At 42.1% G+C, this 25,421-nt stretch overlaps 1 protein-coding gene across 10 annotated transcripts in view; it reads right to left on the bottom strand.

Annotated features, from left to right (window-relative positions):
- Window positions 1-5,959: 5,959 nt before the first annotated feature.
- The window catches only part of TMEM131L (transmembrane 131 like), an 82,297-nt gene continuing 62,835 nt past the window's right edge, over window positions 5,960-25,421 (bottom strand). For 7 of the 10 annotated variants that reach the window (XM_082315359.1, XM_082315362.1, XM_082315363.1 and 4 more), the window contains 14 exons: window positions 24,917-25,103; window positions 23,959-24,144; window positions 22,170-22,319; window positions 20,979-21,595; window positions 18,468-18,622; window positions 17,035-17,156; window positions 15,321-15,478; window positions 14,244-14,429; window positions 13,069-13,147; window positions 11,899-11,984; window positions 10,458-10,575; window positions 8,758-8,846; window positions 7,778-7,920; window positions 5,960-6,292 (listed from right to left, as the gene is read on the bottom strand). In XM_082315359.1, the coding sequence (XP_082171485.1) occupies window positions 6,014-6,292; window positions 7,778-7,920; window positions 8,758-8,846; window positions 10,458-10,575; window positions 11,899-11,984; window positions 13,069-13,147; window positions 14,244-14,429; window positions 15,321-15,478; window positions 17,035-17,156; window positions 18,468-18,622; window positions 20,979-21,595; window positions 22,170-22,319; window positions 23,959-24,144; window positions 24,917-25,103 (2,555 nt within the window). In that variant the 3' untranslated portion in view covers window positions 5,960-6,013. Of the gene's footprint in view, window positions 6,293-7,777; window positions 7,921-8,757; window positions 8,847-10,457; window positions 10,576-11,898; window positions 11,985-13,068; window positions 13,148-14,243; window positions 14,430-15,320; window positions 15,479-17,034; window positions 17,157-18,467; window positions 18,623-20,978; window positions 21,596-22,169; window positions 22,320-23,958; window positions 24,145-24,916; window positions 25,104-25,421 lie in introns of those variants that run through there. The other 3 variants (XM_082315361.1, XM_082315360.1, XM_082315368.1) reach the window with 2 other exon arrangements.

The raw sequence follows: 25,421 nt of genomic DNA, 5'->3' as shown, positions 1-25,421 counted from the left end.
CCTTCCACATCGCTGTCTCTGGGAGCCGGAGCGGGTCCAGCACGCAGGCTTCCTCCACATCTGTGCTAACGAAGACGTGCGAGAGCATTAGCTTCCCTTCGCAAACTGTACATTCAGTCAAAATTAAAACCAAACAAATGGCTCCCAGCAAACCGAGCGTTTTGCCAGCGCGGTTGGAGGAACGAGGTCTGGCAGAGCCTGTCACCCCACGGGTATGGCAGCCATAGCCCAGAGCGTGGTGAGGATGGTCAGGATATGGACCATCACCTTCTCAAAATCACTGCACGGGGGTTGGGTTTACTAAAGAGGACAGGGCTTTTTGGTCACTCATGGAGGTGACGTGCTCTTTCCAAGAGATGTATACGTACGCACTCGGTTGCGAGCCAAGCCTAGCTGCTGGTAGTTTAGCTGACAATGATTAAATAACTGGTTTATGCTAGATGAGAAGCGCATCCACACCAGCTAGAGCAGCTCATCTGGCACCGGTTCGTACACTGGGGAGGCCCCTCGTTCCAGGCCAGTGTGGTCCCTTCTTGCACGGGTTGCTGATAGCCTCCAAACAACAAAAACTCCAGAGAGGTGGGGGGGGGGTACACGGAAACACCAAATCACTGTCGCCCCCAAGCAGGGCTGCAAAAACCCTGAACACCCCAGGGGGCAGCTCCCATGCATAACCAGGGGGAGCGGCCAGGAACCACCGCCCTTCAGAGCAACCTCAAAGTTAGAAAAGGTTTGAGAGTTTGTGCTGCTGCTGTTGTTGTTGAAGAAAGCAGCAAGAAATGAAATACAGTAGAGGTCACAGAAAAAGTGAGCCACATGGTGTGCAACCCACAGCAACAAAGGAGGCATTTTTGTCAGGCAGGCACGGACAGACAGCTTTTGCAGGGAAACCCACTCCAGAGATGGAGGGAGGAGCAGTAATATTCAGCTTTCAGCAGCAGGGGAGCGCCTGTGTCCGTGGATTAGTGATGAGCTGCAGAGGCGGGTGCAAGCTCCCAGGACCTCAGTTGCAACACCACCTTGTAAATCCTCGCCCCGCTCCGTTCTTGTCACTTGCCCACGATGGGGCAGGGGACAGATCACCCGCTGCCTCCCGCTCCTCCACGTCCCCAGCTCAGGAGACGAGGAGCATTGGTGGGTCTCACCCAGCAGAGCCTCCTCCAGTGCAGGACTGGGCAACTGCCCCAAACCAACGCCAGGGACCTCCTTCTCCAGCTGGGACACCTAACTCTGCCAGCCTCCCTCCTGTCAGCAAGGCAGGGTGAGTGTTGCATTGCTGCTGGGACAGCAGAGGGCTGTGCCAGCGCAGCAGTCCTGGGGAGACAGTGACCCTCAGCCCACCCAAGGGTGCTGCAGAAGAGAATGCGGTAAGCCCTGCCCCGACCCATGTCCCCCACAGAAGTGGACGGGCAGACTGAACGACAAGATGGCATGGAGAAATCAAAGGTACAACTAAAACATGCCCATGGTGATGGGGAGGTGCCATCGTGCACCTTTTCCACAAATTGCTGAAAGCAAAGCAAGTAGGTGGAGAGGGCAAAAGAAGATGGAGGTGACTCAATGACTAAGAAAAATAAACAACGGGTGTTCCCTGAGGCTGGAAGGGAAGAAAGCAAATGCCGGAAAGCAATGCCCAACATACCACCGTAAGTCTGGCCAAGAGCTCACCTGGCAGGATGGCAGTGCCGGCTCTGCGGGAACCTGCGGTGCTGCCGAGGTTGCAGCTTCCCAGGCGGCACCGGGGCTTCTCCAGAGGCAGAGCGAAGTTGGGTGCTGGAACTGAAGGCACTGCAAGCCCCAGTGCAGGTGGTGAGCACCTCCCCTGCTTCCTCCCCTGCCGCCCTCTCCAGGGGATTAAGGTAGTTTACCTTCTCTTTAATGAGCTCATTTGCCCTCTGGCAATCGATCTCTCAGCTGCCCTCACAGCCTTCAGGCTCATTTCTGCAAGTGCAACAGCAAGCTGTTTGCTGGTCATTGCCTTTGAGCAGCTGGAATGGTCCTACACGCCCAGGCCCGGCCGCAGAAGCTGTAGGACAGACCCGCCAATTGCCACCGTGCTCATGACCAAGCCACGAGAGCAAGTAACAACTGTGCTCCCCAGGTGAGCCGGCCTTCAGGGACTTGTACTGTCCCCCACGTGCTTTGAACCCCACACATGGTATTTGCAGCTTGGTCTGGCCAGTCTGTCGCTCCCAAGCAGCTCAAACCCAGCTCCCAGACCGGACCGGTGGCAGCCAGGCTGCTGGGCAGTCCAAATCCCTCCTTGCTGAAGCAAGGTCAACACTGTAGCAGCCCCTTACCAAGAGACAGGGTCCCAGCCAAGCGTTGCCCTCTACTACCGAGAAGCTGCGCGAGATGCTCCTCTTCCCGTAGGTCTCCAGCTTAATGCTGTGAGGGGCTTGCTGCGGCCCAGCGAGGCTACGGCACCTGAACACCCCTGCAGTAGATGCTGGCTTCGTCCAAATGTTGCCTCTCATAGTACCTATAAACATTCACAAAACATGCCAGGAATATTCCCTGGCTCCAGGATGGAAATTCTGGACAAGCCAGGCAGGCTTGGCCAAGATGTCCTGTGTGTCCTGCCCAAGGACAGCGATAACCTGGTTCCCCCAGTTCCCAACACACATCCAAGAAGCCCCAAACCTGCTGGAGCAGGAAGCAGGGGAGGCTGTCGCTTCTCCCACGTCTTGTCTTAGGAAAACACTGAACGTCCCGCCTTTATGTAGCATTCGCGCTGGGACAGAAATCAACACTGAACGCTTGGAACCACCCGTGGTTTTTTCCCCCCTCCTTAACCAGCCCTACCAGTGAACTGTGCAAGCTATTCCACTTTTATACCAGCATTTTTGTTTTTCCTTAAGCATTTCTTGGGTTAACCGAGACTTCTTTTGCTGAAGTTTCTCAAAAGAACAGCACCAGTTTCAGGGAGATCTGTAAAGCTCCCCATCCCGCTATAAGGAATTCCTGGCACGAGGTGAGAAATCAGGAATTATTTTGCTCATGACAATGGGATGTCTTCAGAGCAACCTCTCCAGTTTCACTCCAGTAGAATTATAATCATTTTGGTACAAAGAAATTTGTCGTGGAATTATTTATTTCATCGTCCCCTTTACTGTAGGAAGAATGATTTTTAATGCAGCCCAAATTCACTTGCATTCAGTGGATTGCTAATTAAGCTACAGATGTCTCCTGATGGCAGCAATTATTCCTGGTAACCTTAATGAGCTTGTTACATTCCTTCGTTATTGTTATGAAAAGTTATATGAAATACTTTGCCTAATACTACACAGCTCCCAGGGGAATTACTTCTTGATCTGTTCTGGTTTGATTAAAGAGAATGATTGTTTTCTTTCTTAGCAGTATTTCTCAAAGTGTTTGTGGCTCATTTCCCTTGTCTTTTACTGGCACTTTAACAACTCTGACCAACTTTTTCACAGAGGTCTTCTTTTCCAAACATTTCTAACTTTTTTTTGCTCTCCCTGAACTCTCCAGTGTCTTTGCTTGGTTTATTGCACAGTTATTTTCTCTCGTTTTCAGTGGTTTATTCTGTCTAGAACTTACACATAACTTGCAGCAAGGACTCGGTGTTGATCAGAACTCTGCGAGGTTTTGTTGTTGTTACAGTTTGTTGCAGATATAAGAAAAGCATCTCCTTACACTGATACTTGAAGAAAAGCTTCACTTCAATGCACAGAAAATACGGATCTCCTTAAAACAATGAACAGAATGAACAGAATGAGCTGGGCAAGCTAACTGAGCGCAGCTTTGTACATCCTCTGTTCTCCCCCGTGACTCTGCACATCCAAAATTCAATGAACATGCTATACAAGCAGCAACATTATCCAGGGAATAAAGAACTTCATTGCATTTCAAACCAACTGATCACTTGGGTTTTTTTCTCCATATTTGTGTTTGCACTCCCACTCTCTTCCTCCTGAAGTCTCCTGCCACAGGCAAGAGGTGCACAGAAAGCAAGTCAGTGGTTATGACTACTTCTCGTGGCTTAGTACTGATTTCAGGAGCATCAAAGTTCATATGAACATGTGAACTGCCCTTCAGAATCACAAGCAATTACGATTAAATTCCAGAGTCAAACCGATTCCCGCCCAGCACGACGCATCACGGAGAGCAGCCGAAGACTCCCGGCGCTCGTTCCCGATCAAGCCATTAAAACACCACGGTTTCAAAAGGCATTCAGTGACAACCCCATTCTGCTGACAGAGAAACCAAAGGCGGGCTTAGCAGCACCTTCCGCCCGAGCAGCTGCAACAGGTAAATGTAGCAGCTTTTGACTATCCCACCCGGTCGCTACCGCTTCCTGAGCTAACTCAGACGCACGGGAAAGCGTAGCTGGCAGGGTATCTTTCAACAAAGCTTTCTTTGCAGGAACCGTTGATTTACCAAAATAAATTTTTTGCGGAAAGACGCTGTTTCTGGTGAAACACTTCAAGACCTGGGACGGCATTTCTGGCTGGAACCAGCAAAGTCAGAGGAGCTGGTCCGATAGCTCAGCAATGCGGTGAGACTGGCAGGGCCAGAATTTAGGTCTGGGAGCTCAGACTGCTGAGTAGCCTTGCACGCAGGCTGTCAGCTATTTTGCGGTACCTTTTCTGCTCTGCCTTCGAATAAAAACAAACATGAAAGCCTCAATATTTTGTTGTCAGAATTCTTGTCTTCCAGTAAGTCTGAGTTCAAACGGCAAGAGAAAACAATTAAAAGTAGCAAAAAGTAAGGAACGTGCTCAAGTTCACAGAATCCTCAAAATGGTGACTGGACTCTGGTGGTCTCTAGTCCGACCCCCGACAAGGAGCAGGACTGCCACCACCACTAAAGCAGGCCACGTGCGGCTTCGTTCAGCCACGTCACTCACGTTCAACCTGCACCTCCCATGTGGCAACCTGGGACCGCTGCCGTTTGCCGCAACGCCTGCAGCCACCACACAGGCTTTGGTTCTGCCGTCTTTGTGGCTCTCCTTCAAGCAGCTGTACAAGGCTGCTACGGGATCCCCCTTTACTCTCTCTTTCTCCAGGCTTAACAAGTCCCCTTGTCGAGGGCATCTCTGAATCCCCTTTTTCGGCCACCCAAGAGCGAAGGTGCCCAGACACGCTCTGCCATGCCAGAACAACAGGCGCTACGGGAATGGTCAGCAGAGACAGCTTGCACGAAGGAAAGATCCAGCCCCCAACTGGGTGGCAGCCCTTCCCTGGTTGCCTTTCCCACTACAAAGATTCAGTCTCATAACACCAGCTAACACAATGCTGTTCTGTTTTGGAGAGTGGTGGGAACTCCACTCTCAAAGAAATATTTGTTCCAGTTCAAGCTTTGGCATTTTAAAAAAGGGCAATTAAATGCACTGAAAATGCTATTGCAACATGAAGGCTAAAAATATAAACACAAAATGTCAGGAGTCGCTCGCAAGAAAAGCTCCTGAAAGAAACACCCACTCACCCACACTGCAGAAGCATAACATCGTCCAAGTGACAGCTTGCATTTTCAAGCCAGATAAACAAGCCACAATTCAGCCTTTTTTCTACTGCCAGAAGTTTGCACCCACAAATAACTATGTCAGCAGCAGAAGTGGCACCACTTGGAAAATCTCTGATCTGCATCAACAGGTAGGTCCCCAGTGCGGCTGCTTGGGACAGATGCAATTGCTTATGGGTGTAAGTTTGTACCTACAAATGCTAAACCACTCCTAGTTTATACCACAGAATGTAAACTTCAGAAGAAACGTGTGCAGTACAGGTCACGGATGCTTTTAAGAACCTAATACTGTCCTTATTCTTGAAAAAACTTGAGTTTAAAATTTATAGCCTTCACCTGACAATAACAGCATCCTGAATATGCTTTGCTTTTTAAAATGCACTGACTGCTCAGACTTCAGTAAAAAAAATTTATTTTCAATATAAAAGTGCCAAAATATCCACCAACATTGTAATCTATTCAACAACCAGCTTACTCTAGTAATCAAAATTGCAAGCATCTTTATTCACATTTTTAAATCAAATTCCTTTCACACGTTTCCACAGTAACCCGAGTCCCTCGAAAGTGGGAAATTTGCGTTTCGATTGGCTGCAGTAGTCCATATGTCCAAGTTCATGTAGGCACGGAAGGGGTTAAACCTTGGGTAGTATTCCTGCTTACACATAACTGCCTGGTTCTCCACGTGGGTCGAGTGTTGGGTCGTGGCACTGACGGGGCAGCAGCTTTCATAAACATCGCTCTGAGGTGCCCAGATGGAACCAAAAAGTCCAGACATTGGAGACAAGCTTCGGGTGCTTGAGAGGTAGGGCTGTAGGGCAAGATAAAATTATCATGGGAAACTGCAAAATGGACCACTTGCCAAAGCAAACGTGGAAATGTAGTACTAAATGGGAGGAAGCAGCATTTACACAGAGAACTTAGGAAACGCACAAGTAGAAACCTGCACACGGGTTTACAAATCAATATGGCTGCCAAAAATAGTACGGCAGCATTAGTGTGTGTGTGCGCGTGGGCGTGCAAAGGCACTTCGCTAAATGAAGCCGTATGAACGCCTCCCTGCACGGCATCGATATTACTGTAACAGGAACACAAGATTCAGTTCTGGTCAGGCTGTTAAGAAAAATAAGGGAGAAATGGAAGACACGTGAAGAGCACCATGCACATTGTGAGAGTTAAAAGAGCAGGACGCCTAAGAAATGACAAGAAAAAGGCTGAGGTATGTGGCAGTACTGAAGGACTATGCAAGCCAGGAGCAGAGAGGGATATTCAGTATGGAAAAGAGACTATAATTGGGAGCTAGGGAATTTAGTTAGAAAATTTCGAAAGCTTATAAAGAACCTCCTGGAGGGCAAGATGTGTTAGTCTGCGAGGAAGTCTCTCGGAGAAGGTCATGGAAGTCTTGGGACTTTTAAAACTGAATGAAACACTGAAATGTATTGTGGGGAAAAGCTCGCCAGGGAAATGAACTGAATTATCTAATGTATTTTCCAATCTCTACCTTCTGTGTTTCCTGGCATTCCTGAATAAAATATGAAATAAAGCCACGTTTATTTTGGGAAACAGTCTTCTACCAGTTTTGCCACTTTTTAACACAGCAGAATTTTCACTTTTGCACTTGGAAATATTTCTTGCTTTATTTGGTTAGTTTTATTCAAAGCAAACCTACTGTAAATAAATAAATAAAAAATCTAAAATAGAAGATTTGGAAATATAAGCAGAAGAGAAGGTGGTTACAATTAAAGACCACCTTGAACTGAAGTCACTACGTTGCTCTATGGGATGACATAAACATGGCTAGTCTAGAGCGTAACAGGTCACAGTCAGCATTCAGAAATCTGCACAAATCCAGCTTAAATCACTTGGATTTCCTAGCAAAAAAACCTGTCAAAGTCACTGAGAGCAGCTGTCCATTCAGCTCTACAATTTCCAAATCTCTCTGGGTTTTGCTGTCAGCACTTTTTCTGTTTTACCCTCATCTGGAAAGGCTGATTTTGATAGGAAAAAGTCTCAGTAGACTACGTAAGTCCGAAATGTTTTTCCATATGTAAGATGATTTTAGTCAATTTTCAGGCCAAACAATCTGTCTTAAAATTTCACGGACAAGGCCCAGTAACAACCTTGACCAACAACTGGGAAAAAGCCACGCTCCCAATGCCAGCATCAAATCCATACATTAGGCTACTGAAAGGATTCATGAAGAACATGTGAGCAACAGGTAAGGGAAAGACAGGAATGCACTGGGAAGTCTTTGAAGAGGCACAAGAAGGCAGCGCCCCTCACTGACAATACTCACTGTGGAGTTGACGTAACTGGCGGGCTCCCAGGTAGGTGGCATGTTGGGAGGAGCGTTCCAGGTGGAGGGACAGTTCTGGTCAATGAAGGCTGTATTCTGCACCGCTGCAGTACCCGGGAAGCCACTGGGGTAGTTCATGTTTTCTGCAGTTGATAAAAGCAGGAAGACAAAATAAGGCTTTGGCAATATAAACACTGCTAACATTTCTGTGGAGAAACACTGAATCTTCTCAGATTGAGCCAGGCTGGAACCGACCTAAGCCTTCAGTGACTCCAGGCACCTTCAGGGCAGCACAGCAGCAAAGCATAACAATCTCTGTTAACAAGACTACCACTCTGTCTCAGGGACTCACTAACAGATGGCTATCAGGAGGACAGGATAAAGAGTTGGCTATCTCTCTACTGGAGAACAGAGTTTTTATTAGCCACAGCACGTGCATGGCAGAGCCTACCGAGGGTTCACTGCCAACATGCCTCAGCTCTAAGCACCCGAGGGATCACCGTGCTGCCTGTGATACTGTAGCCTGACCTTTAATTATTGCTTAGGTAATGCTAAAGAATTCTAGGTTGCTGCCAATGTGCTTCCCAAGCCAAGAAACTCTAGCCGGGAAAGGTAATTGGTCACAAGAGGCCTTCTGTTTCACACACTGGAAGGCAGAAGCCTGCCAGAGGGGAAACAAAGAAAATTGTGCAAAAAGATTTGTGTAATACTGTGGTCACGAGCATTTCTCTCTATTCCCTCTCAGAGTCCTGTATACTGGCTTTTCAGGCTTAATAACTCCGTACAAAGACCAGTCTGCTCATCCGCCACATGCAGACATTGTTTATTACTACAGAGCATCTGGTCAGCTGGAAACCGTAAAGTCCGCTTAAGCGATGAACGCCCAGATGTTTATAGACAAGCTCAGCCTTTCGTTCTACAAAAGGTGAGAGGAAAAAAAACACGCTCAGTGATAATTCATAAGCTTGACTTCATCTTACCTTCTGGGAAAGCACCATATTCATTCATCTCTAGTGGACAATACATGTTGGAAAACTGGCTGTCACAAGCTGCATTCCAGTCAATGAAGCTGTCCCAAGAAAAAAAGAAAATCTGCTGTCAGAAACAATTTACAGAACTTCCAAAAATTACTTAGAAATACTTATTTAATGTAAAGCTGTTGGATGCAAAATGTCTGTTAACTCATGATGAGGCTTTTCACATTCCTCTTACCAATTCTGCCAGTATCTACTCTGTGCCACTACGTAATCACAGTGATTCTCTCACTAAGCTCTTTTTCCTCTGGGAGAATGAACAACTTGTAATGAGAGCTACCAGAGTCCTGCAACACCTAACTGGGTTCAACTTCTTCCTCTGTAAAAAGAAAACAATCGTACTACTTTCCCACAACCATGGAAATGGTAGATATAAAGTGAAATAATGTGATTTGAAATAGAAGAAAATGTAACGCATTCTCAAGCGTTTCAATGATTGAGAATAGCAATTAAAATGGACATTTCTACTTTCCCTACCACGTGTTCAAGTCCTGTTAAACAATATGTTTTCTAAACTACACATTAATTTGTAGGGACTAGACTTGTTTTAATTAAAATAATTTCAGAATTTAAAGAAGACTTTTCAAAACTAATTCTTAAAGATAGGTCAGAAGTGAAACAAGCCCTGCTATGCAGAAAGCTTGAAGAAGTCCAAGTCTGGACAAGGTAGGCATATAAAAGGATTTCACGTCAAGTTGTGCTAATTCAGTTTTACTATTCAGGCCAGAAGTTGTAAGTTATCACTACTACATATGAATAAATAATTACATGAATTTTTGCATATGAAGTCCAAATTGAGATGGGCGTATGAAAGCAAAGTAGCATAATACAGAATCTGCCACAAATCACCATATATTTCATCTGACTTAAGAGTCGGACAGACCGCTGACCATTGCTCCCAAATCATTAGGGCCGCAGTTTGTTGACACGACAGAACTGAGGTTAGCAGGCTGGTTGGGATCACAAGACCATCGCTTCAGGATTTCTGTGTTACCGCTCTGTCATTTCGGATGACAGGATATGACCTGAAGAACTGGCCGTATTTCACTGCTACGTGGTGACAGAGGATTTCTTCTCACTAGTTTGTGGTGCATCTTTCATTAGTAGAATTTGCAGTGTGGAGAGTATGAAGTACCAGAATTACTTGAGTTCATTACTACAGGAAGATCAACCCAAATCTAAACAGACCAACTTTTATCCTTACACCACCTTCAAACAGGACTATTCGCCTTAATTTAACAATGTCTGTTCATGCCATTTAACACGAGTACACACTGCATAACACACCCCATGATATACAGAAGCAATGTATTTTGCAAGAGGAGAACAAACCTAAAAGCTAGGCCCTCTGCCTGGTCATGCGAAAGAAGTGGAAAAAATTAAAAGCTTTCCAAAAAGCACTTAATTAAATTTGAAAGAAGTTCTGGAGTATCTACATATGAGCAGGAACACCAGTGAATTTGTCTTAACAAAATTAATCATGATGTACTAATGGAAGAGCATAAACAACTACAACTAATATTGAAGTGACAGCAAGAATTTCACCTGCCTTACAAGTATTATAAGATAAGCTCAAGTGCAGTCCTCTGGATCACAGAAACCTGAACAAAGAGTTATCCATACTGTTTACATAAAACATAACTTGCCTATTGTGGACAGAGGGGGTTTCTTGGATCATGCACGGTATATTATTCTCAAGGTTGTAGTTTAAACTGTTTGTCAGGCAGACTGGCTGGGCAGGCCACAAGTCTGTTGGGTAAAGACCTAAAAAGGGAAAAGGGAATGAAATGCATAGCAACGGGAAGGAGGATCCACAAACTCTGAATATCACAATGACACTTTATTCTCAGATCCACAATAAGGACTGTATGCTAGATAAAAAGTCCAGAATTACTAACCAATCTATTTTTTTTCTATTTTCTATTTTTTTTCCCTAAATTTCTTCAAAATTTCTATTTGTTAAAAAATATATATAAAAAGACTTGAACTGAGAAGCTGAAATTCAGCAAAACAGGGCAAGAAATTCCTACAAAGAGTCCTTAAGTCATCAGCCACCAGCGCCAAGGCGGCACCCTTCCTCACAGCAGGATGGATGGCAACGATGTGATCCCCACCAGCCCTGCCCTTGCCCCCACCCATCAGTCAGTAACCATCTCTGCAGTCCAACCGCACGAATGCAGCAGGAACAGGGTTTTTAATAGACTAGAGCCATCCACAACCAAACAATACATGAACTTGTTACTGCTGTATTTAGCCCCTAGGGCAGATGCTCACTGTGCTGCTCTCTACGGACTGAATGCCCTGACTGCCCACAGATACTTGGTTCCTATCAACTCTGTGAGAACAGGGAGCTGGAGAAAGGAAAAAAATCCAGATTAGCAGTCTCCGTAAGGCAATGGTTGCAAAGGTAGCTCTATTTCATTATTTCACACGATAGATATTATGAATGTTGCTACTGTGGAAAAAGTTTAGTCAGCATTTGTATCCTACCAGACACAGGTTAAACCTAGAGCAGAAGGGACAGTCACGAGCAGGCAGTTCTGCTGCCCAAAGAACCATGTGTCCTAACCAGTTTTCAAACTCCATGTCACCATGTAGCCTGTTGCTTTTATGAATCCCACTCAGCAAGTTAATATTACTTCCCTTTGAGATACAAACAATGAAAATGCAAGAGTTTTAACAGCCCAACCCAACCTCATTCATTATTGCTTTCAAAGAGGGCAAGTCCCAACTGTGGAAATCTAGAGAGAAAAATGGTCATATTTGATTTGATGCCGAGTGCTCTTGATCTCCCAACTGCATTACTTTTGGACATTAAGTCTGTGCAAAGCAAGAGGATGAAAAAACAATAACTCAAACGTGAGCTGAAAGCTAAATGCTGTCTTCACACAAAGAAGATGCAGCAAAAAATGTCAATATTATAAGCTTTCGTTTGCTAACTTTGCTCTTAACTTTTTTAGAAGTAAGTTAAGTTCTAATAACAACATGTCTATCAAGTTGGTGTATACAAGTGTTATTAGCAACATCATCGAAACTGCTTGACAAAGTGTGCAAAAACCAGCTTCAGTTGTTAATACAGTAACTGACCTTTATTTTTGTCAGGATCTGCAGCTATGTCAGTGAAATTGGGACATAAGGTTTCAGGATATTGGGGGATGCTGTTCATGTCTCTGCTGAATGAAAAGAAAATTTAATTTCTTAAGTCTAGGCACTGTTATGTTTCATAATTCAAAGTATTTCAAAGGAAATATACAGAGAGGTAAAAAAATATTCTAATCAACATCAAGGTTGCTATTGCTTTCCCACTTACTTTCCCGATTTTTCTTATTTTGAATTACCCCTGTGCAATTTTTTTAACAGCTTTTTTTCCCCAGTTAAAAGCCAGCTACTTATTACACACGCAAAATGAATAAAATTAATACATCTTAATTACCCCACTTTTATTATCCAAGTATCAACCCATTGCAAATTAATTCAACAGCTCTTGTCTAAAATTAGAAAGCAAGCTATAGTCCATGAAGATGAGTAGGATCTCTCATAATGTTTCAATGCTCCCAACAACTTTCAGGCAAGGTTACTTTTATGTGCATGAAGACACATAGGCACACATGAACATCAGTTTCATATTCGTCAAATCCCATCAAAGAAACTAGTCAATATGAGTGGAAAGGGAACACTTTCAAGCACCAGAATCCCAGAGGAAAAGGATTAAATTATTTCTGCTAGTGAAAACAGAGTCATGAATGAGAAGTGAAATGAGGACTTGTAGTAATAAAAATTGTAAATGCTATCTCTACTACAGTAAAGAGGTAGAAAGGAATGTGGGGGAGGGGGGAATCAATTTTCATGCTGTATATCCTAAGAGAACATTATTCCCATTAAAAGAATAACATCAACTTGAAAGTCTCACTCCCACCTTTTCTTTAAAAACCATTATTACTTTAATGTAACTAAGTGCTAGTGGAAATGTAGTAAGTTGCTAAGATCTGGAAGAAATGAGAGGGGAAAAACAATTCCCTTTTTCCCCGATTTTATTTCTCATTTGGAAGCATTTATTCTATTTCCCCAGCATAATCCATTTTGCATCTATCTTTTCACCTACTGAAGAAGATTCTTCTTCTTCCAAATAGAAAGTACAGTTAGATGATCACAAAAAATGACAAGACAACAGGTAGGTGTAATTTATCAAAATGAGACAAGATTTCAAGTTGGTGGTGTTTCTTTAATGTCTTACAGGTGTAGATTCAAATTTTTTACCTGGTATTGCAGATGTTATGAGACAGATTTAAAGTGATAGGAGTTTCAGATGGAAAATCATTTTGTGAAATATTCTCTCCTAAAGAAAAGAATGACTGTGAAAATCAAAGATCCTAAAAAAAGAAGTATGCACAGAATATACACACACACAAGTACGCTCATCAACAGTGTTAAGCAAGCTTTCTCTCAGACTGGAGTATCACTAACTGCATTTATTCCAAAGCATGCTATCTACTTCCACATGGTCTTAAATGTATTTTATGACTTATAAGTGATTACCACACTCTTGATGGAGAGGTTCCTTGTTACTACTAAATTAATTTTGAATTTGAAATGACTGATTTTCTTTTTTTTTAAGAGGTATTACAATTTGCACAAACAGAAGTCATGTGCACACAATTCATTATCTATTACATCACATATTCAGATACATCACATACTATATCTTTTCATAATGTAAAGTTTTATACATACACAAACACATGTAAGTACGTGCCCATTTTTAAATTATTCTAAACAGCTTTTTTCAGGTACTCAAAGCTGGTGTCACTTCAGCACTTTCTTTAAAATTTACTTCTAGTATTACATCAACCTGGATAGTGATGGCGGTGACAGGGTTTAGGCTTTCAACTATTTTAATGATATTCAGGCATTCAAAAAGCTGCAGTAATGAACCACAGTTCCCATTTCTCATACAGTCCAGTGGCTCAGGTCTCCTGCCTGCTTATGCCTCAAACACTGCCATCCAATCCCAGCATCCTCCGATCTGAACTGCTTTCACACATTCCTCATTTGTGCATTTTCTTGAATAACTAACAAAAAGATTGTATTTTTATGAGAATAGTGTGATGTAACATAAATTCAAAGGAAGAAATTGCTTTGACTAGTGACTCTCAGTTCTTCCACCTTTCCATGAAAACCAATTTTGCAGCTTCCTCAGTGCAGAGTCTGACACCTTGTCTGTAGCCTGACAGCTAGTTCATCTTCATCTCCACAAAACTTCTGGTTCTTTTTTTCCCAAGTACCTAGTTCTTTAAATCTCTCCTTGTGTTTCTGAGAGGTGCTCTCACCTATAACAGGCAAGCTACATGCCCCATGCCACAGTACCCCTTTCCATTCAGAAGGAAGGCTGAAACTGCCCACTACGGTGCAGAGGTGATATATGCAGAACTTACTGGATGGAAGAAAATGCCTGGCAGTAATCATGGGCTTTTTATCTCCGTCCGAACTGCTGGTACTGCTCCAGCTGCCCCAGCTCCCACGACTGGCACGAACGCTTCCTGATGAACTTCCACAATCTGAGCTTGAATCAGAACAAAACTTCTCCAAACACTTCTTTTTGGACCGTTGATAAAAGCTTTCTAAAGAAGTTGCAAAAACAAAACACCACAAAACATTTAAGAAAGTCTTTCAGCTGAAGATTCGGTGAAAAGTCATCTCAAACATGAATTTACATGGATTCTCTGAATTTCTTGACAATTGGACAGAAAATAATATTTACTGATAGCCTCAAGATAAATGTGCCAGCCCCTACCATGAGTAGCTTATGACCTACGTGACATCCCCAGTGCAACGAATGCAAGTCAGGCTACAGTGCAGTTAGAGGCGATAGCTTGAAACAGGAAGCCCACACTCTTCTTTGAAATAATACAGTTAATATTTTAAACATGAAACATATCCTGGCTGTAGGAACATGCATACTAAAAGCAATGACAAATTTTGCAAGTAATGAATTCATAAGTGATAGATTCTCCTTATTATCTCATCAGGGAGGCAATCCTGTAAACATTGATACCTTCTTCAGCCCTCCTCTTCCCAAAAGCCAGGGAAAACAGCTGATTAAAAACCTGACGGAAAGGCAGGAAGCAGGTACCCAGGCTAGTGGTGGTTTTTAAAAATGACCTGCCTATTCTAAAGGTGGCCTTCGCAATACAGCCGCTTCAGTTAATACCAGCTTTAATTTGAACACACAAGCAGACTGTCAGTCCTTCACCCGGGACTGATGTATTATGGCTTCAGACTGACTCATCTTCTGATTTGCACCACCAACCAACCCTGCGGAGAAAGTATGCAGAGCCCTTAAGAAGTGAGCAGGTATTATTTCAGGCACTGCATCATTCCAGTCCTGCCGTCTTCGCGTCTGGGTTCGAAAGGGAGAGAAGCACAAGTCTCTCAAGGAAGGAACACAGCTCTACTGCCACAAAAACCACATTACATCTCTTCCCCCGTTTCAGACAATTAAGATTGCGTACCTGTTTCTCCCTGTATAGACAAGCTCCCGGCTTTCTGGTCTGCTTTACAATTTTCCCCGTTACCCTGAGGACACCAGGCTCTTATTCCAATATTCGCTCTCAGATCCGGCCTTTCAAATTCACCACACATATGCTTCAACTCACTCTGCTCAGGGACCCTAATACAACCACACCCAAAGAAATATGTTTGCATTTTACGTTTCAGCTGCATTTTTCCTTTTCAGACATTAAACACTTCAACTCACACAGCTATCGAGGCAGGATGGGGGGGCAAGGAATAGGGTTAGGAGTCTTTATTTCCCAACTTTACAGAAACCTAACAAACCTTTCCCAAAATGCAATATCCCACCACACAGACTACTACTTCTTGGGGGAGAATCAAAACAACGTGTGTATGTTTAACTCCATTCTGTAATGCACTTGCAGAAGGCAATCAGATGTTATAGTGATAAGCACAGTCTAGCACTGTACAAAGATCTAGATACACAGAAAAATGTGCCCTACATCTATTTCACTGGCATAATTATAAATAGAATAAAACCATCATCTGAAGTAATCTCAAGTTTTTGCTAGTAAAACTGAAGTATCTGGATCCAATATCATAATCAGAGAGTATTAAGGGAAAAATGAATAAAATCCAGCTGCCAAGTTTCTACAGGAAGGAAATGGTTACATCTTAACTCAGAAAGTAGCAACTGCTGAAGCAGTTCAAGGAACGGACACCAAACTTCAGTATTTCACTTCCATTTTTTTATCCTTCCTACCTACAAAGGTGCGCATCCTGCAAAGATTTACACATGTGGTGACTTCCCACACAATGAATAGTAATTTGTTCATAATGAGTTGTAACAGCCCCTTCAGATTTACAGTCTCCCTGTTAAGTCCGCTGACCTCAATAGGACCATTTGCAATAAAAATTAAGTCTGTGAAGGCTTTGTAGGATAGTGATCTTAATTCAAAGGGCTGGGGGAGGGGAAGGAGGAGGATTTTCTCCTCATAAGTGTTTCTATTCTAGCAGCAGTTTATAACTGGTATTTTTTAACAACAATCCAAATAACTTAAATTTAAAAAAAATATGAAAAAATACTTAAGAGTAAGTTACAGCTGACTTTAGAAGTGCATTTAAACAAACCTCAGAGGGGAAAAAAAACCCCTAACTTCCCAAGGTGTTCTCAATATTCTTTTCAGCCTAGTGCTGCTCTAATCTTTTTAATCATTACAGCAAAAATGCAAGCCGCTGTTTCTTTTCTACATACTTCTCTTCCTCTTTCAAAGCTACTAGAAGTCAACATTCCCTCAGTTACTCAGTGTAGAAGATGACTGTCCTGAAGGTGGAATCATTTCAACAATTTTGTTTTCCTTTTTTCACTGAAGAGAATACGTGACTGGATTTTATCCACACAATATACAATGGCAAGAAAGCTAACCATCCCAACTTCAGAGACAGCAAATTCAAGACTATAACAGAGAGTGACCACTGCTATGCAGAATGAGGTGTGTCTATATACATGCAGATTTACAAATGGAAACTTTTTTTTTTTTTTTTTGCTGATGATACTTAGTACTGCACATTCTTAAAAATAAAGGCTCAGGGCAGGATTAAAGTGTGTTTATTTAAATAGATAAAGCAATCCTGCCTAATGTACTATGCAAGACCTGTGGAAACATTACAGCAACTCTGGATTTCTTCATGATTTGGTGAGGCAATACATACCTTGTCGATATATTAACCTTCTTCTTATTTTTTCTAGATGTTCTATTTCTATTCCAATTCATATTTGGTACATTTCCTTCCTTCTTCTCCTGAGGTTTCTTCTTCCTATACACATCTTCTTGCTAAAGGTAAAAATATGAGCTGAGACAATACATACATTATAAAATGAAGTTACCTCAGTAAATGAACTCCATTGGATTTTTCTAGCTAAATTTCTCTGGACAAGATGACCCAACCCAAATGCATAGTCACTTCATGATTTAGTGCCTTTCCACAGCACATCCTCTTTCCAGCACCATCAATTTGACCAGTCTTTCCAAGACTCTGTCCTTCAAGACACCAACAGATGATGAGAGAGAAATTTTTGAATTCCCAGTGTTAGCATTTTCCCCCTCACAGCATCTAGCTCTGACTTCCAGGGAAATAAAAAAATAGGGGAAGAAAAAGGAAAGCAGTCAATAAAATTCCCAATGTGCTAAAAACAAAAAACATCTGCCAGATTTATGATCAGTTTGTGTGCAAGTTCAGCAGCAATAAATCCTCCCTTTCCTCAGCAGCTGGGGGGGTGGGGGGAGGCATTCATTTGAATTACAACTGAGGAAATTATGGGGTAAGTTAACCAACAAATAATAGTCATTTTAAAAAAGGCAAGAAACAAACTGAGCACCATCAGCCACATACGGAAAAAAGTTTGTAACAACAGTTCCCAAAACAAGACTAGACCCTGTCTTTTCTGATACATATTCCTCAAGCATGGTAAACAATTCCTCCTTACACCGTTTTGCCATGGGATTCCTATCCAGCAGACAGGACACAAACATAATCCAAATTCTTAGGTTTACTAATTACCTGATGAAGTTCTTTAAGTATTTTACACTGCCTGCAACAAAGGTACAGTCTGCTGTGTTTATCATGCTCAGACACCAGGGGTGAAGAATGATCCTTCTCAGCAGCTTCACAATCTGTTAAGGAGTTTCTGCCTGCCGTATTCTCAAATGCAAATTTCTGATGCAAAGCCCTGTATTTGGAGATCAGGTCTGCAAACAAAGGCTGATATGCCCATCTAGGACACCTCCCCTCCGGAGTATGTTCCCACATCATTACTGTGGCTGACAGCTGGCATTAGATTGCAGTATGTTTGTGCCTGCTCTGACAATAACGAAGACTATCTCTGGTTGTGATATGGCCAATATCACAACACAAGGGCTATTTTAATTTTTACCCGAACCGTTCATCATTCTATAAAGCAGCATTAATATGTAATGGATGCGGGACACCACGTCTGCATACTTCCTCATTCATCTGATTTACAGTGTTTCAGATCTGTGACCATACATAGCAGTCCCTACATACACATACATACCTATATGTATAAATAAACAACACAAAAATCACATTTTAAATTTGAAAAGCAGAAAGATCACAATACAAACCTCAGAAGAAGTAATCTCCTCTTTTGCGCAGCATGAAGCCTCTTCCTTAGGTCCTTTATTAATCTTTTTCTCCGTGGAAGGCTTTAGGTTTATCTGCTTTTTTAAAGTCTCACAGTTTTCTGTTTCATTCCTGAGAGGCACTTGCTGGCAATTCCCTACAATTACAACAGTAACATCAGTTTGCTTGGGAAGAGAATGGGCTCCCGATCATAACCACAATATCTTCTACCTTTCTTTAGAAACAGACTTGTGCTGCTTTCCAAAATACTAGGAGACTAACCTAGGCTGACGATGATGAAAATTTCAAAATCAAAAGCTAACGCTGTATAAAAATTCTTATAGCCGTTGCAAAAAGTAGCTCTGTATTGATTCATGCTCATGGGCACACGCATAAATTACCCAAGTCCTGCTCATCCCATCTGAATTTGAACTATTCAGGTCCCAGCCATGGGTCTGTAAGGTAGAATCTGAAGCCAGAGAATACTGGGCTAAAAAACAAATAGAAAAAACCTAGCAAGCTGGGTAGGGAGGAGACTTTTCAAAAATGGGTAGATCAAAATAAGGACAGCCTTTATTTGGAGCTTTACATCTCTGAAGTGCCCGCTGCATTCACTATGAAGACAAAGGGAAGTCATCCTTTCTTTAGGCTGGGTTCCGTGTTAAAAGTTCATTTTCTTGAGAGGCTTGTGAGGAAGGAGAATTATTCTTGTGTAAGAAAAGCCAAGAGATGAAGACAACGAGAGGAAGCCCGCCTCAACAACGAGCCGAGTTGCCCAGTCGAGTCACAGTCCTCCGCCTAGGCCCTGCCAAGGCTGGACAGGACAGAACGAACTTCAGCTCTGATCGGTTCCAGGTATCTCAGGTGTCTGCGATACATCCACCGTGATCTGCTACCGAGACTCTTGGCTGCTCTGCATGAGAAATGCCATCGCTTATCGCATTGAACAGGTCTTCTCAAATGGGAAAGGCACACCCAAACGTTTTTATGGTTTCCTATCTACAAACCAACCACAACACCTTAGCTCTGAGTCGGCCACCCCGGAGCAGGCAGTCACAATGACTGCGAAAGGAGCCCGTGCGAATGGAACACCAGGTGAGAGAGCAGGCAAGGGAGGCTGACAGAGCTCTAAAAAACGCTCCGTTGCTCTCCAGCATACAACCATGAGAGTACCTGAGGTCTTGAAGACCCTGTTTGCACAAAACCATGTCTGTAACTATGATCAAGATACAAACACTGCAACACGGTACTTTTTAGACTTTATTTATCCTACCAAACTTCTTGAAACAAAGAAATACTCACAGTGCAGAAAACCACAACTGCTAATGGGCAGCGCGGCAGATTACCTGTAGTGCTTTACCACCGAATACAAGTAACTGTCAGTACTCCTGAAACACTCTCTCAAGGTGGAAGTTTTGTCAATGAAAATAAGTCTAGTATCTCTCAATTGGTTTATGTACAACCATGATTTCCACAGCCTGTACTCCAAGTTACTTTCCTGTGCACTTAATCACAGTTAAGACATAATTACTGATTATTCCCCCCCCCAGCTGATTTCCTAATTCAAAGCAAAGAACGAAAAACACTCTGCAGTTTAAGAGCACATGAAGAATTTCCAAGTACTTTGTAAGTATGAGTGAAACTATCCTGCCTCCACCTGAGACAGCACACATGTACCCACCGCATCTCACAGATAACGACACAATGGGAAGCAACCGGCCCAGGGTAACAACTACACACTACGGCAGGGCCTGAAATCCCACTGTGATGGCTCACTCACTAAATAAACTCTGCCACAACTACAGCAAATGCCAACCTTCGCCATTCAACTACTGTGCCAAGTGCCGAAGTAAAGCCAAGCTTCCAGAGGACACATTCTCCTACCCTGCTTCTCCATTTCCCCCCAGGTGCTCCTGGGCTGCTCTTCAAATTTTGAGTTGCAAAGCTAAGAGGCAAGGCTTCCCAGGCAGCTTAGTTCCACAATTAAAAAAATAAAATTAAAAACAAAACAAAACAAAACAAAAAAAAACAAGATAAAAAATACAGCTATGCAGTTACTAAGAGAAATGTTGATCTGCAGATTCCTACAACATATAATTTCACAATACTCTGATGTCAGCTTTTGTTATTTTAGGTGGTTTTATCAAAGGAGTTCTGAATATCCAGTACTGAACATGCTTGCTGGGTGGACCTGAAAATGGCAAACTGGGATGTTTCTGAATATTTGACAAGGGCAATTTGTGTTTTATAAGCAGATCTATGACATAAACTATTTCAACCATTAAAATGCTACAGCACAAGCTTGAAATCTGTAAACCAAGGCAAATCTATGATTTATGAAGCAACTTTCAATGCAAACTATTTCCTTAGGAACACAACAGATAAATCTCAGTGAACACATAAGAAACAGCACATCTCTTTGTCCCATGCAAAAGACAAAATCCTGATCACAGCGAACTCAACAGTTGTTCTTCCCCAATAATTTCGACTGACAGAAATTGAAAAAAGATTACCGCTATTTTTCCTCGAAATTTCTTGCAGTTCTGGCTGTTGCTGAGGTGAATTTCTGGGCAAGTGACTTTCAGGTAGCTTCTTGGACATCTTCACAGGACAGAACTCCTGTTCTTTGAGCTCAACTAGATTTTCTGAAGTTTTAAGGTTAGTTTCCTTAGGAAACATACATGTTTGAAGATCTTCCTTCAGATCGCACTCTGAAGAAGTATTTTTAATGAGAACTGTATTTTTCAGTGCACTTTCTTCTTTACCCAGAAAGTTTTCTGGAAGAGTTAAATTCTTGTTAACATTTATGCCATTTGCATATTTTAGAGTTACCCAGTTCTCACTGACAACATCAGTGCAAATGTCCTCTTTTGGTGCTGAGATTTGGTTCTCCGCAATCTGATTTTGCTTCTCATCAGTAGTTGCAATGGCACTGCCAGCTGCTGTGTTTGGTTTCTGCTTACTGTAGTAAACTGAACATTTGTGTTTCTTCTGAGAGTGGCTGTAGGTCGCAGGACTTCTCTTTGCTGCATTCTGACTTCGGCTGGAAGAAGTGCCTACAGACAGGAAGCCCTTCCCTTTACCTTTATCTGAGGAACTATAGGAATCCATAAATGTCTTGCAGCTTCCCCTGGAGAAAAAAATAAAATTTGAGATTTGTTTTTATCTACAAAGCTATCATGAATTGTTTTATGGGATATTTTTGTAAAAAAAGAAAGGGGGACATATTCACAAGCTGTGAAACTGTATTAGGTCTTCAATTTATCCTACCAGCTAAGCACATTCTGATTTCAGTGGGAGTTGAGCAAGACTAAGTATGTGCTCAGACTTCAAACACACTTACATGCTTCAGTGAGTAAGTGCCTAACTGACCACCCAAGACGGCCAGAATTGAGGACCATTAATGTATTTTCCATTCTTTCCATGGCTGCCGCACATGGTGCATCCTTTACTTCCATCACACACTTTCTACCCCATGTACTACTGACAATATACAAGATTAATAAACCCTTGAGTTCTTCGGTTTCTCTTTTGGGGAGATCAATATACACCACAACACTGAAAGCTCTCTGAAAGAGGTCACCTGGAACACTATCTCCCCTAAACCAGCCCACAGCAATATCAAAATACAGACAGAAAGCATCGCTCCACAATAAACAGGGTACAAAAAAAGGCAATTCAAAAGAAGAAAAAAGTATTTTTACTTGTAGGAATCAGAGCTGATTACGTCAACAGAGTTGCTGTTCTGCTGCGGTGAAGAACTAGGATTTGGCCTCTGTCTTGATTTCATGAACTCTGCTAGAATATACTGGGCTTGCTGGAAGGCTATCAGAATCACTCCGAGAAGGGACAAACTGCAAGAGAAAACAACAGATACTGGTGTCTACAATTTTCAGGAGTATTCAGTAAAAGAGTTAAAAAGCTTCTAACAAGATGCACTTTTCAAGTATTTTGTTAGTAAATTCTAAGTAAGAAGACAGATGAGAAAACTCAAAATATAGTTTAAAATAAATAACAGTTGTAATGGTCTTTTCCTTTTTTCCTTATAGCCCTTGCTAGTTACTCTCTCAATAAAATAATTTAGCCATGAGCTTTACAAAGAAAAAAAATCTAACAAAGAAAAAATCCGTTCTAAAAAAGCTAATACTTGATTTGAAGATCAGTTAGAAATCTCACAACACAATGGCAATATATCATAGTATGATACCTATCAGTCTTCTGAGTACCTTCCACTCATTCATGACAGTTATGTCATTAATTTGACATTTATTTAATACAGTCTCTTTCTTTTCCTAGAGAAAATGCTGGCATAAAATGGGCTACAAATGCCACCATACTTCTGAACTAAAACTGAAGCTGCAAAATATCCTCTCTCTCAGGTGTATTAACTGCACCAAATATCAATCGATCAGAACAAAAGCCTTTGTAATTCATCTTTGTAATTCAAATCTTTCTTTGTCATTGAATCATGCAGTATAAATTCTGTTAGCACGAAAACGGAATGAGAAATTCCTGATTTTTCAGATCCCTGTAGTCTCCTTCTGTTGCATCTAGAACCATATAACATGGTCATTATTGTTGCTTCATTTGTGCTCTGACTGTTTTTTCAGTGTCAAAACACCAATGCAAGCAGAACCACAGTGTGCATCGGGATCTCAGTTAGGTATGCACCGGCACATATATGTATCACCACGACATTCACATTCACTGCTTGTTAGTACTGACTGTAGGAATTCAGGGTTGGTGTGATGCAAGCACTGAACAGCACCTGTGACAAACACAACATTCAGTTCACACTACACAGGGTGAAAGGTTAGTAAAGGCAGACAAAAAAAGAATATGCATAAGAGCAGAACCCTTAACTGTTGTACAAAGGTACAGTCCTCTTAAAAGCAGTTTACCATGTGCAAGCAATGAGTCAGCTAACACAAGCTAAATGATCTTTCTGGGGTAGCCTGTTTAGCAGTGTGCCTAGCAAAAGCTAACAATAAATACGAGTATTTTTTTAACAAGTGAAAGGAGGAAAGAAGCAAAAGGAAAAGCAGGTCCTCACTTGGTTGTCTGAAACTTTATAAATAAAATTCATGTTAATTTTCCAGAAATACTTAAAGATAATCTACCAGTCCGCTTGATTCTATTTATGACATTCACATACTAGTATGTTACATGTGTGTCTCTACTGCAGGGGGAGTAAGACTTCTAGCAAGGGGAGTATCCACTGGGTACTTCTGTGGGGGTATCCTAGCCCTTTTTCTTTGCAGCCTTAACTTGGAAGTTTATCAGGAGGAGCAGCAAGAAATGCCTGACGACTCCATCACCAGCTACTGCATGACACCTAAGCTGTCACAGCCAGCTGGCAGGACTCTCGGGAGACAGATGCAGTAGAGATTTAGGCCCTCTCACCACTAAAACTGTTACACAAGCCAAAAGCGCTTGCTGATCTTTCACTGGCAGGTCCCTTTCAAAACGGTGCAGGGGCCCTGAAAGCATTACCTTACGAAGAGGACAGTAAGCCTCCAGAAAGACTCTTCCCAGCTGGGTCCTGGCACCACATCTGCACACAGCGGTAAGAGATGGTGAGGAAGAGTCACGTTGAGCGTGAAGTGGAACTCCAAATCAGCAGCAGTCACCAGCGTAAGCTCCCGGATTACCCACGACGACGTAAAGTCAGGAGTGAATCTGGCAGGAAAGGAGATGGAGCTGCTGTTATTTTTCCATTGTATGGACGGATTTCCTTTTCTGAAGTCACACTGATACCAAAAAATACAAAATAACTTCGGATTTAATAATATGAAAAAAAGACAATGAAATAAGTGACCACTGTGTGCTTATACTATGCAGATGGCATCAGCACCTAACAAAGGTAAGACTCTGAGGTCATCTTCAAGCAGTAAAATGTGTTTTTATTGTGACTCTTCACAGTACTCTCATTACTGTGACTCGTTTTCCTTTTCTCAAGGAGGTGCACATGATCAACTCATGTTAACCAAAACACTCTTTACCAAAAGCACAGTTGGCAAGCATACAGGCAGCATTACGTCGGAAGGGGCCAGGTACTAGGGTAAGTCTAGAACAAGGCTGGAAAGATAGGGAAAGCAGAAGAAAACATCAGATTTGTCTCTTCTTCCACTTATTTCCCTGACCCACACCATTATTCTATTTGACTGCCACGGGTACTGCTAGAAGGTATGACTTGCCTTTCCAAACAGTAGAGGCGATACTCGCTGTACATGAAACCGCAGTTACTGTAATACAGTAATATTAACTCTACTTATGTTTAACTCGTGACTTGCACTCAACAGGATTTTAAAAAGGGGAAACGCTTATGAAATTTATATTCAAAGCTCACCAAATTTTGTGTGCAGGTGTGCTATTGGAGTGTCTGTTACTGAAATTAATTATTTCAAATTTCCAGTTAAGTTAATTTGTCAGCAAATTTGTCAGTGCTTACACAATGCTGATCTCTCGTGATGAGTTCTGAGCCAGGAAAAATTCCTGACAGTCTAACACTTCAAATCCATATCCTTGGCAACTGTAACCATTGATTTTCATTGATGAAATTGTTATAGGAAGCGGCCCAATATTCTCTACTTTGAAGTTCTTCGTAATAGATAGAATTTGCTTGCTGTCTTTCAGTTCTTAAAGGAGAAAAAAAACAAGAGTTATTATTTTACAGTGCTTAAAAATTATTTTCTTATGTTTATAAATAAATTGCTATTTTTACTTTCAATCTAATTAAAAATTTAGAAGTGACCAACATTTTAACAGACCCTTTTGCAGTAGTGTATTTCCAGAATTTGTAACTATCTCAGCCAGCGTTTTGAGAAAACAGAATCTACACCTCCCATGACTAAGCTCTTCAGCTTTTTCTATTTCAATATTCTGTGTTTACTTAACATTACTGTACCATATCAGTACCACTATGGAGTAATGCAGCCAGCTACAAAATCACAGAC

The sequence above is a fragment of the Platalea leucorodia genome (assembly GCF_965183815.1).
Source record: "Platalea leucorodia genome assembly, chromosome: 6".
Taxonomy (NCBI): domain Eukaryota; kingdom Metazoa; phylum Chordata; class Aves; order Pelecaniformes; family Threskiornithidae; genus Platalea; species Platalea leucorodia.
This window is presented reverse-complemented; position numbering and strand designations above follow the sequence as displayed.